The sequence below is a fragment of the Oncorhynchus mykiss genome, chromosome 22 (genome assembly GCF_013265735.2).
Source record: "Oncorhynchus mykiss isolate Arlee chromosome 22, USDA_OmykA_1.1, whole genome shotgun sequence".
In the NCBI taxonomy this organism is placed as follows: Eukaryota; Metazoa; Chordata; class Actinopteri; order Salmoniformes; family Salmonidae; genus Oncorhynchus; species Oncorhynchus mykiss.
The window spans coordinates 10,289,910-10,303,375 of NC_048586.1; the positions used below are offsets into that span (position 1 = coordinate 10,289,910).

The 13,466-nt window shown below is 43.5% G+C and overlaps 1 protein-coding gene across 8 annotated transcripts in view; it reads left to right on the forward strand.

Annotated features, from left to right (window-relative positions):
• Positions 1-13,466, forward strand: part of dgkh (diacylglycerol kinase, eta) — an 81,325-nt gene that overhangs the window by 48,675 nt on the left and 19,184 nt on the right. For all 8 annotated transcript variants that reach the window (XM_036958716.1, XM_036958718.1, XM_036958713.1 and 5 more), the window contains 5 exons: positions 4,229-4,335; positions 5,695-5,820; positions 5,906-6,008; positions 9,665-9,827; positions 13,337-13,445. In XM_036958716.1, the coding sequence (XP_036814611.1) occupies positions 4,229-4,335; positions 5,695-5,820; positions 5,906-6,008; positions 9,665-9,827; positions 13,337-13,445 (608 nt within the window). The remainder of the gene's footprint in view (positions 1-4,228; positions 4,336-5,694; positions 5,821-5,905; positions 6,009-9,664; positions 9,828-13,336; positions 13,446-13,466) is intronic.

A 13,466-nucleotide genomic window follows, 5' to 3' on the forward strand; every position in this document is an offset into this window, starting at 1 on the left:
GTTTGGACACACCTACTTATTCAAGGATTTTTCTTTATTTGTACTATTTTCTAGATTGTAGAATGATAGTGAAAACATCACAACTATGAAATAACACTCATGGAATCACAAAGTAACCAAAAAAGTGTTAAATAAATCAAAACATGTTTTAGATTTTAAATTCTTCAAAGTAACCACCCTTTGCCTTTAATTACAGCTTTGCACACTCTTGGCATTCTCTCAACCAGCTTCATGGGGAATGCGTTTCCAACAGTTTTTGAAGGAGTTCCCACATATGCTGAGCACTTGTTGGCTGCTTTTCCTTCACTCTGCGGTCCAACTCATCCCAAACCATCTTAATTGGGTTGAGGTCAGGTGATTGTGGAGGCCAGGTCATCTGATGCAGCAATCCATCACTCTCTTTGGTCAAATAGCCCTTACACAACCTGGAGGGGTGTTTTGGGTCATTGTCCTGTTGAAAACAAATAATAGTCTCTAAGCGCAAACCAGATGGGATGGCGTATTGCTGCAGAATGCTTTAGTAGCTATGCTGGTTAAGTGTGCCTTGAATTCTAAATAAATCACTGACAGTGTCACCAGCAAAGCACCCCACACCATCACACCTCCTCCTCCATGCTTCACGGTGGGAACCACCTACTCTGCTTCGCTTAAAGACACAGATGTTGGAACCAAAAATCTCAAATTTGGACTCATCAGACCAAAGGACAGATTTCCACCAGTCTAATGTCCACTGCTCGTGTTTCTTGGCCCAAGCAAGTCTCTTTTTCTTATTGGTGTCCTTTAGTAGTGGTTTCTTTGCAGCAATTCGACCATGAAGGCCTGATTCACACAGTCTCCTCTGAATAATGGATGTTGAGATGTGTCTTACTTTAACTATGAAGCATTTATTTGGGCTGCAATTTGAGGTTTAGTTGACTCTTATGAACTTATCCTCTGCAGCATAGGTAACTCTGGGTCTTCCTTTCCTGTGGCGGACCTCATGAGAGCCAGTTTCATCATTGCGCTTGATGGTTTTTGCGACTGCACTTGCAGAAACTTTCAAAGTTCTTTCCATAATATGGACTTGGTCTTTTACCGAATAGGGCTACCTTCTGTATACCACCCCTACCTTGTCACAACACAACTGATTGGCTCAAAAGAAGGAAAGAAATTCTACAAATGAACTTTTAACAAGGCACACCTGTTAATTAAAATGCATGCGAGGTGACTACCTCATGGAGCTGGTTGAGAGAATGCCAAGAGTGTGCAAAGCTGACATCAAGGCAAAGGGTGGCTACTTTGAAGAATCTCAAATATAAAATATATTTTCATTTGTTTAACACTTTTTTGGTTACTACATGATTCCATATGTGTAATTTCATAGTTTTGATGTTTTCACTATCATTCTACAATGTGGAAAATAAAGAAAAACCCTTGAATGAGTAGGTGTGTCCAAACCTTTGACTGGTACTGCATGTACTATAACCTTTATTTTACCATTAAGGTAAATTAAAAACAAATTCTTATTTACAATGACAGCCTGGAAAAAGACAAAAGGCCTCCTGTGGGGCAGGGATTAAAACGGAGAGACAAGACGGACAACATAGACAGAACACACTTGGCAACAGCACAGATACATCATTTTATGTTGACATTTTAGTCATTTAGCAGCTCTCATCCAGAGCAACTTACAGGAGCAATGCCACCATGATACACGAAGAGAGATCTATGGCAATAGCACAACATTGCACACGCATTAACAAGTGCAGACAACAGCACAAGGGATACTTCATCTGTTAGGGAGAAGAACATATTGAGTCCTAATATTCAAGAGGCTGTGTGTGTGTGTGTGTGGCCGTCAGACAGTCTAATAAAGGGTGTCTCTCTCTCTCTCCCTCTCCGCCTCAGTCCTTGATTAGAGGGTTAAGATAAAAATCAGAAATGGAACTGGCTTCCAGGTTCAGATTTGAATTTGCCTTGTCTAGGGTATCGGATCATTAGCTTCTTCTGATTCATTCTGATTGCAATGTTGTGGCTTCATGGAAGAACGCTTTTGTAAAGAACATTGCTTTCACTATTTTTGTCTCCTTTTTGGGACATTGGACCATGTGCTGATCTCTATATTTCAACTGATAAAGCAACACCTACTGTACAGACACAGCTTGATGTGTGTGTGTGTGTGTGTGTGTGTGTGTGTGTGTGTGTGTGTGTGTGTGTGTGTGTGTGTGTGTGTGTGAGTGAGAGAGAGAGAGATTCTTAAGTGGTGAGAACAGCTAGACAGACGGTTTCACAGCAATCAGAGCTGCTTATGTTTTACTTCGATTTCCTGCACAGGACGATCGATAGGAATTGATGTATGTGTCACACACACGCCTCCCCAACCATCCCCTGGCTACAAACAGTCTGAAACCAGGAAGACGATCTCTCTCAAAACAAACATCTCGTATCCGTCTGCAATCAATGTTTCTCTAATCTAACTCTAAATGCATTTAGTAGAACATTTCACGACTTGAAGAGAAACACAATGTTTATCACAGTCTGCCAATGACAAGCGGTGGCACTGGCCAATTAGTCTCGTGTGTGTGTTTGTGTGTCCGCACGTGCCTGCATGGGGTGCATGTGTTTGTATCTGCGTGTTGTTTCTGTAGTGGAACTTTCCAAGTCCAGTCATTTTATGGTTGGCTGATAAGTGCCTCCTCATCCATAATGAATTTACATACACTGAACAAGAATATAAATGCAACATGCAACATATTCAAAGATTTCACTGAGTTACAGTTCATATGAGGAAATCAGTCAATTGAAATGAATGTATTCGGTCCCTAATCTATGGATTTCACATGACTGGGAATACAGATGTGCATCTTGGTCACAGATGTTGGTTTTTTAAAAGGTAGGGCCGTGGACCAGAAAACCAGTCAGTATCATTTGCCACACCTGTCAGGTGGATGGATTATCTTGGCAAAGGAGAAATGCTCACTAAACAGGGATGTAAACAAATTTGTGCAAAACATTTGAGAGAAATACGCTTTTTTGCCACATGGAGCATTTCTCTGATCTTTTATTTCAGCTCATGAAACACGGGACCAACACTTTACATGTCATGTTTATATATCTTTTCAGGATACATTTTGGGCTTCCTCCACTAACTGTGGTGGCGAGATATAAAGTATTCAGTGTCCATTTAGCAGACCGCTCTTATACAAAGCCACGCACAGTAAGTGCCTTACAGACTGGCCCTCATTTATAGACTGTATGCATAGATGTACAGTATTGTGGTGGCAGAATTTGGAGTTTTCCACAAGAGTATGTTCCATAGTCCCTCTCTTACTCAGGTTCCTCTCATGCATACAGAATTGGGTTTTACAGTTCACATTGTTTTGAGCAGCCGGTAGACTCGTGACAGGGGTACAGACGGTATATTCTGGGCCTCTGACACTTGCCTTCCTGGTGATGTATTTTTATGCAGTGGATCCTAGTATTTTGGTGCGTTTTAGCAATAGGTACTCTCTGGTACCTAATTCAACACAATTGTACCAAATTATGCCTATGCTTGTCAAACCCCTAAAAAAATAGCTTCATAGGCTATTACTGTATAATTACCATTTTACCTCATAAAAATCGGGCAATTTCAGTAGGGTACAATTAAGTGCTACCATGGTACTGTACGGCAGGGCGGCAGGTAGCCTGGCGGTTGGGCCAGTAACCGAAAGGTTGTCGGTTTGAATTCCCGAGCAGACGAGGTGAAACATCTGTCGATGTGCCCTTGAGCAAAGCACCTAACCCCAGTTTGATTCAGGGGCATCTTCCTACTATAGTTGACCCTGTAAAACATTCCACTGTACTTATCTGGTGTATTTGATATGTAGGGGCTCACACGCAAGCACACAGGTACAAAGGGCTGGGGATAGAATTATGATTGGCTCTGGTCCTCTTTCTGTTAAACACACCGGCAGACATGGCAAAATGACCAAATGACAGAGAGAGAGAGCACGCTTAGGATGGGGCTCAGTCACGGGACAGTCCCTGCTCTCGTTGTGTATTTTGAGACACACTCGCCAGGCAGGGTTAGCACTGGGGACTGAAGCACATTTTCACCAAACACCTCTCCTCTGTCTGTTTATACACCATGCTGGCAAACCCATTCTCATCAACCTCTCTCACTGTGGTGTTGAACGTGATGCTCTGTGTTGTTGCTATTGTTGACCAGACTAACGGGGTGTGTTTGTCATTTGCGTTTGTTTTCCAGTGTGTAAATTCAAAGCTCACAAGCGGTGTGCCGTCAGGGCCACCAACAACTGCAAATGGACCACACTGGCCTCCATAGGGAAAGACATCATCGAAGACGAGGATGGGGTGAGTGTGTGGGTGTGTATTCATGTACAGTTCCTTCGGAAAGTATTCAGACCCCTTGTCTTTTTCCACATTTTGTTACGTTACATCCTTATTCTAAAATTGATTCAATTGTTCCCCCCCCCTCATCAATCTACACACAATACCTCATAATGACAAAGCAAAAAACTGAAATATACATTTACGTAAGTATTCAGACCCTTTACTCAGGACTTTGTTGAAGCACCTTTGGTAGCCATTACGTTATCGAGTCTTCTTGGGTATGACGCTACAAGCTTGGCACACCTGTATTTGGGGAGTTTCTCACATTCTTCTATGCAGATCTTCTCAAGCTCTGTCAGGTTGGATGGGAAGCTTTGCTGCACAGCTGTTTTCAGGTCTCTCCAGAGATGTTCGATCAGGTTGAAGTTCAGGCTCTGGCTGGGCCACTCAAGGACATTCAGAGACTTGTCCCGAAGCCACTCCTGTGTTGTCTTGGCTGTGTGCTTAGGGTCGTTGTACTGTTGGAAGGTGAACCTTTGCCCCAGTCTGAAGACCTGATTGCTCTGGAGCAGGTTTTTATTAAGGATCTCTCTGTACTTTTCTTTGTTCATCTTTGCCTCGATCCTGACTAGTCTCCCAGTCCCTGCCTCTGAAAAACATCCCCACAGCATGATGCTGCCACCACCATGCTTCAACGTAGGGATGTTGCCAGGCTTCCTCCAGACGTGACGCTTGGCATTCAGGCCAAATAATTCAATCTTGGTTTCATCAGACCAGAGAAACTTGTTTCGAATCTTGTTTAGGTGTCTTTTGGCAAACACAAAGCGGGCTGTAATGTACCTTTTACTGAGGAGTGGCTTCCGTCTGGTCACCGTAAAGGGCTGATTGGTGCAGTGTTGCAGAGATGGTTGTCCTTCTGGAAGGTTCTCCCATCTCCACAGAGGAACTCTAGAGCTCTGTCAGAGTGACCATCGGGTTCTTGGTCACCTCCCTGACCAAGGCCCTTCTCCCCATATTGCTCAATTTGGCCGGGCAGCCATGGTGGTTCCAAACTTCTTCCATGCCTTTCCAAACGTATTTCTGTTTTTTAGTTGTAAGAAATTTGCAAACATTTCTAAAAACCTGTTTTCGCTTTGTCATTATGGGCTATTTTGAATAGATTGCTGAGGATTTAACAACATGTGGAAAATGTCAAGTGGTCTGAATACTTTCCAAAGGCACTGTGTGTGTGTGTGTGTCCTTGTGTACATACTTGTGTGTGTGTGTGTGTGTGTGTGTGTGTGTCAGCAACTGATGGCACGAGGAGATAGAAAATAGAATAATATATTTCTACCCCTGATAAACGTTGTACCTGACTGACTCTCTCCTCCTGTCCTGTAGATTGCCATGCCCCACCAGTGGCTGGAGGGGAACCTGCCTGTTAGTGCCAAGTGTGCTGTGTGTGACAAGACGTGTGGCAGCGTGCTCCGACTGCAGGACTGGCGCTGCCTCTGGTGCAAGGCCATGGTGAGTGTGTGCGTGTGGAGTGTGTGTCTGTGTGTATGGTGTGTGTGTGTGTGTGTGTTCTAACACAAACTCTGTGTTTTTCCAGGTACACACAGCTTGTATGGACTTGTACCCCAGGAAATGTCCCCTGGGCCAGTGTAAAGTCTCCATCATCCCTCCTACTGCTCTCAACAGCATCGACTCGGATGGTACACACACATAAACATACACACACACACACTTCATTACAATGGGCCATATTCCAGGAAAGGCTTACAGAATATCAAATCAAATCAAATGTATTTATATAGCCCTTCTTAGATCAGCTGATATCTCAAAGTGCTGTACAGAAACCCAGCCTAAAACCCCAAACAGCAAGCAATGCAGGTGTTGAAACACGTTGGCTAGGAAAAACTCCCTAGAAAGGCCAAAACCTAGGAAGAAACCTAGAGAGGAACCAGGCTATGAGGGGTGGCCAGTCCTCTTCTGGCTGTGCCGGGTGGAGATTATAACAGAACATGGCCAAGATGTTCAAATGTTCATAAATGACCAGCATGGTCAAATAATAGGTCTGGGACAGGTAGCACGTCCGGTGAACAGGTCAGAATTCCATAGTCGCAGGCAGAACAGTTGAAACTAGAGCAGCAGCACAGCCAGGTGGACTGGGTACAGCAAGGAGTCATCATGCCAGCTAGTCCTGAGGCATGGTCCAAGGGCACAGCTCCTCCGAGAGAGAGAAAGAAAGAGAGAATTTGAGAGAGCATACTTAAATTCACACAGGACACCGGATAAGACAGGAGAAGTACTCCAGATATAACAAACTGACCCGAGCCCCCCGACACATAAACTACTGCAGCATAAATACTGGAGGCTGAGACAGGAGGGGTTAGGAGACACTGTGGCCCCATCCGATGATACCCCCGGACAGGGCCAAACAGGAAGGATATAACCCCACCCACTTTGTCAAAGCACAGCCCCCACACCAACTTACCATCCTGAGACAAGGAATAGTGTAGTCACATAGGATGTCTCTACACCCAAATGGAGAATGAGAGTTCTCAATGACATTATTCTTTCTTCAATAAAACATGTATTACTGACTGGTGGAAAGTGGAGTGAATTGCAGTGCAGATGAATGTTATAAAGGAGTCGCCTCATTGGCTTTGCTAATTTCCTCTCAGAATGACCGGGGGATGATTAAAACAGAGAAAAATGTATCATTCTCCAGACACACACACACACACACACACACACACACACACACACACACACACACACACACACACACACACACACACACACACACACACACACACACACACACACACACACACACACACACACATCCCAGCATTGTATTCATTAGGGAGCATAATGGAAATAATTGTTAAATGTTGTGCTGAGGAAATAAGCATTTCTAATAGGATAAGTCCAGGTAGTCCCTTCCTGTTTAAGTCCCCTTTCTTCCCTTTGGTTCCTAATGGACACAACCCAGATTATGGTGCTGTATAAAGCTGTATCATGTGATGGAAACTATGGAAGAGGAATGTAAATATTAGTGTTTTCACTCTAATACTAAATATCACCTTCTGGTGTGGAATTTATACACTCTCTTGCTTGCTCCCACCAGTGTGTATGTATGTGTGTGTGTATGTATGTGTGTGTGTGTGCGTGTGCGTGCGTATCAGGAAATTGTGCGTTGGTATTGTATTGACGGGTATATCAAATAGATATTTCAGGCAGGTGCACACACACACACACAAACACAGAGTCGTTCTGAGGGTGATTATATTGACTAACTTGGAAAGGTGTGGAAGAAGAAAGGAGCATCAAAAGAATAAAGAGATGATTGGATGAGAAATGAGAGGAATTTGAGCTACAAATATCTCTACTTACCCCTCTACTCCCCCTCTATCTCCCACTATCTCTGTTCCCGCCCCTCCATCTCCCTCTCTCTCTGTTCCCACCCCTATATCTCTGTTCCCGCCCCTCTATCTCCCTCTATCTCTGTTCCCTCTCCTATAGCTCCCTCTCTCTGTTCCCGCCCTTCTATCTCCCTCTCTCTCTGTTCCCGCCCCTATATATCTGTTCCCGCCCCTCTATCTCCCTCTATCTCTATTTCCTCTCCTATAGCTCCCTCTCTCTGTTCCCGCCCCCTATCTCCCTCTATCTCTGTTCTGTCTCCTATAGGTCCCTCTCTCTGTTTCCGCCCCTATATCTCTGTTCCCGCCCCTCTATCTCCCTCTATCTCTGTTCCCTCTCCTATAGCACCCTCTCTCTGTTCCCGCTCATATATCTCCCTCTCTCTCTCTGTTCCCGCCCCTCTATCTCCCTCTATCTCTGTTCCCTCTCCTATAGCTCACTCTCTCTGTTCCCTCTCCTATAGCTCCCTCTCTCTGTTCCCGCTCCTATATCTCCCTCTCTCTCTGTTCCCGCCCCTCTCTCTCCCTCTATCTCTGCCCCTCCCCCTCTGTCTCCCCATATATCCCCATGTCTCCCTCCCTTCTCTCACCATGTCTTCCCCTCTCCCTCTTTTCCTCTCCTTCTCGTTCTTCCAAATATCTTCCTCTCCCTCTTCAATGTATTTAACCCCTCCCCCCTCCACATGCCAGGATTTGCCTTCTTCCCAGTGCAGGCTTGAGAGGGCTCTAATCTAATTGGCTGCTAGCTGACTGTGGCACGTGCTGAAACGTTGTGACTTTCCTCCCCCTCTCCTCTCCCATCTCTGCTCCGCCGCTGCCAAGATTAGAGAGAGAGAGAGAGAGAGAAGGTGGCAAAGAGAGAGAGAGGGATAGAAAGATGGAATGAGAAGAGAGGCAAAATGAGAAGGGTAAAATAATGATAGAGAGAAAAGAGAAGCAAAGAGATGTGGAGGATGGAGAGAGCAAAGGACAAAGAGAGGGGGATAGAGAGAGGGAGAAAGGAATGACAGAAAGAGAGTGAAGGAAGAGAGAATGAGAGTGTGGATGGCAGCACCCCTGGGGACTGTCACCATCCGCCCCCGCGCAAGCACACACACACACACACACGCACACACACACACACACAATCTGCCATATGATAAATCCTATAAACGCACAGGCTCGTTGTCCACAGTGTGTCTCCTGCTTAGAATGTGTGCTAATACCGCACATGCCACACACAACTGCACAGCCTGACTCAGTACTGTGATACACACAAACACACACACACATACACACACACACACACACACTTTGATGCCTCAATGATGTTGCAGCGTGTGGGTGTTATGATACAGTAGTTAATGGGTGATCCAGCACAGTAGAATCTCTCTTTTCTTTTCATATCTTCGTCTTCTCATATCCCTTCTATTAGTCACTGTGACACGGCTCAGAGTCTGGATATTGTTAATACACTTTGGATTAACCAGTGGATTTGACAGTGATAAACAACGTGATAAATGTGGTAGAGATGAACAAGTATTCATGTAATTGCTCCTGATGTCCTATCTACAGTGTATCACCATCTACAATTGTTCCGTACCGTTTATCAGATCACGTCTGCATTTTATTTACTACTAGAATTGGCTAGTACTCTTAATATTTGAGCACAGATTCATTAATCTATCTATTCATCAATCCATTCAGTCATTCAAACCTTCATTCATGGGGTGGCAGATAGCCTAGTGGTTAGAGCGTTGGACTCGTATCCGGAAGGTTGCAAGATCGAATCCCGAGCTGACAAGGTCGAAATCTGTTGTTCTGCCCCTGAACAAGGCAGTTAACCCACCATTCCTAGGCCGTCATTGAAAATGAGAATTTGTTCATAACTGACTTGCTTAGTTAAATATAATTCACTTTTTCATTCAATGTAATAACAGTTTTTTTTGTGTATTTGTGCTCAGGCTTCTGGAAGGCCACCTGTCCTCCGTCCTGCGCCAGTCCTCTGCTGGTCTTCGTCAACTCCAAGAGTGGAGACAACCAAGGGGTTAAATTCCTCCGACGTTTCAAGCAGCTCCTCAACCCTGCTCAGGTGTTTGACCTGGTCAATGGCGGACCACATCTAGGGTGAGTCGGCTTGGCTAGTGGAAACCGCTTGGCATCGCTAGTAAAAAAAAAAGTATTCCCACGCATAATAGAGCGGCAAATCTGATGGTTTACAAATGCAAGCAAGTTTTGAAATGATTATGTTTTAGTCAAATATTATATCAGTTTGGGCTTCTTGCTGTCAATTTGCAGTCAATAAATGATTTGTAATTTTGTTCCAGCCTGATTCACTTCACTGACTGAACGTCTTGTCAAAGAAATCACATTTATTTTGGGAGATCGTCAGAAAGAACTGCTAAATTCAAGGCAGGAGATACAAAATGATTCAGAAGATAATAGAACACATTACTTTTTGTTACTTTTTTCTCAACTTGTTTCTATTACTTTTTAGTACGTCAAGCAAACTTACAGAGAAGGTAGCTAGCTAGCCAGCTAGCTTTGTAGCCATGGATTGTGCTCCTTACATATTTTAGTACCAGCAAAACACCAACATCCTGGAGTCGCCTCTTCACTGTTGATGTTGAGACTGGTGTTTTGCTGGTACTATTTATTGAAGTTGCCAGTTGAGGACTTGTGAGGCGTCTGTTTCTCAAACTAGACACTCTAATGTACTTGTCCTCTTGCTCAGTTGTGCACCAGGGCCTCCCACACCTCTTTCTATCCTGGTTAGAGCCAGTGTGCGCTGTTCTGTGAAGGGAGTAGTACACAGCGTCGTACGAGATCTTCAGTTTCTTGGCAATTTCTCGCATGGAATAGCCTTCATTTCTCAGAACAAGCATAGACTGATGAGTTTCTGGCTATTTTGAGCCTGTAATCGAACCCACAAATGTTGATGCTCCAGATACTCAACTCCCAGATCCCAGAACAACAGCAAAGGACCTTGTGAACACACTGGAGGAAACAGGTACAAAAGTATATCCACAGTAAAATGAGTCCTATATAACGAGTCCTATATTGACATAACCTGAAGCCACTGCTCCAAAACCGCCATAAATAAGCCAGAGTATGGTTGGCAACTGCACATTGGGACAAAGATCGTACTTTTTGGAGAAATTTAATCTGGTCTGATGAAACAAAAATAGAACTGTTTGGCCATAATGACCATCGTTATGTTTGGAGGAAAAAGGGGGAGGCTTGCAAGTCGAAGAACACCATCCCAACTGTGAACCACGGGGGTGGCAGCATCATGTTTTGGGGGTGCTTTGCTGCAGGAGTGACTGGTGCACTTCACAAAATAGATGGGATGAATGAGGGAGGAAAATGAGGTGGATATATTGAAGCAACATCTCAAGACATCAGTCGGGAAGTTAAAGCTTGGTCGCAAATGTGTCTTCCAAATGGACAATGACCCCAAGCATACTTCCAAAGTTGTGGCAAAATGGCTTAAGGATAACAAAGTCACGGTATTGGAGTGGCCATCACAAAGCACAGACCTCAATCCTGTAGAACATTTGTGGGCAGAACTGAAAAAGCGTGTGCGAGCAAGGAGGCCTACAAACCTGACTCAGTTACTCCTGCTCTGTCAGGAGGAATGGGCCAAAATTCACCCAACTTATTGTGGGAAGCTTGTGGAAGGCTACCCCAAACGTTTGACCCAAGTTAAACAATTTGAAGGCAATGCTATCATGTACTAATTGAGTGTATGTCAACTTCTGACCCACTGGGAATGTGATGAAAGAAATAAAAGCTGAAATAAATCATTCTCTCTACTATTATCCTGACATTTCACATTCTTAAAATAAAGTGGCGATCCTAACTGACCTAAGACAGGGAATTTTGCCAGGATTCAATGTCAGGAATTGTGAAAAACTGAGTTTAAATGTATTTGGCTAAGGTGTATGTAAACTTCCGACTTCAATTGTATGTACGGGGGGATACAACCTTCACAGCTCTGCAGATTTTGCTGCAAAGAGACAGAGTCATTAGATCATTTATTTTGGTACTGTAGCTTGTTTTTAGTCACACGTCCAGGAATGGCTGAAGAATTGCAACACTTACCTGGAGCTAACTCTGCAGATAGCAAATACTGGGTGATTTGAAAAGTCATAGTCAATGGATAAAAAAATGTAAGAATTATTTTAGCAAAACTATTTGTCTTAAATTTACAATCTGTAGAAACATTTGTGAAACATCGCAGCACAGTTGAAAAAATATATGGCAAATAGAAACCCAATAGGGATGGTGTTAAGAGAGATGGAACGAGTTGAATGGAGCTGAAAGGTGGGACTAATAACAACAAGATACTAATGTAAAATATACTGTGTCCGTAAAATGTATATAGTATGTATAAGCTGGAAGTAGAAGCCTACGGGTTGTTGTTAATTTGTTTACTCCAATTAGGAGTAAATTGTAAAATAATGAAGGAAAACATACTTTTATAAAGATATGTACACAGTACCAGTCAACGTTTGGACACACCTACACGTTCAAGGGTTTTTCTTTATTTTTACTATTTTCCACATTGTAGAATAATACTGAAGACATCAAAAATATGAAATAACACATATGGAATCATGTAGTAACCAATTTTTTTTTAAACAAATCAAAATGTATTTTATATTTGAGATTCTTTAAAGTAGACACCCTTTGCCTTGATGATAGCTTTGCACACGCTTGGCGTTCTCTCAACCAGGTTCATGAGGTAGTCACCTGGAATGCCTTTCAATGAACAGGTGTGCCTTGTTAAAAGTTAATTTGTGGAATTTCTTTCCTTAATGCTTTTGAGTCAATTAGTTGTTTTTTGACAAGTAGGGGTGGGATACCATTTGGTAAAAGTCCTAGTCCATATTATGGCAAGAACAGCTCAAATAAGCAAAGAGAAATGACAGTCCATCATTACTTTAAGACATGAAGGTCAGTCAATCCTGGAAAATTTCAAGAACTTTGAAAGTTTCTTCAAGTGCATTCGCAAAAACCATCAAGCACTATGATGAAACTGCCTCTCATGAGGACCGCCACAGGAAAGGAAGTTACCTCTGCGGCATAGGATAGGTTAATTAGAGTTAACTGCACCTCAGATGGCAGCACCGAATAAATGCTTCACAGAGTTCAAGTAACAGACACATCTCAACATCAACTGTACAAAGGAGACTGTGTGAATCAGGCCCTCATGGTCGAATTGCTGCTAAGAAAGCACTACTAAAGGACACGAATAAGAAGAAGAGACTTGCCTTTGCCAAGAAACACAAGCAAGTGGAAATCTGTCCTTTGGTCTGATGAGTCCAAATGTGAGATTCTTGGTTCCAACCACTGTGTCTTTGTGAGAACGGTTGATCATGAAGCTGGTTGAGAGAATGCCAAGCGTGTGCAAAGCTGTCAAGGCAAAGGGTGGCTACTTTGAAGAATCTCAAATATAAAATATATATATATATTTAGTGTGTCCAAACGTTTGACTGGTACTGTATGTGTATTTATATGTATGTATGTATGCGTATGTGTATATGTATATCCCTGATCAGGGAAGAACAGGGACAGAAGCTACACTGTTCAATGACTCTGACACTAGTACCATTCCTCTGTGTGCTCTCCAGGCTGCGTCTCTTTCAGAAGTTTGATAACTTCCGGATTCTGGTGTGTGGAGGGGATGGGAGTGTCGGCTGGGTCCTCTCTGAGATAGACAAACTCAACCTCCACAAACAGGTAAGAACCCCCCCCCCCCCC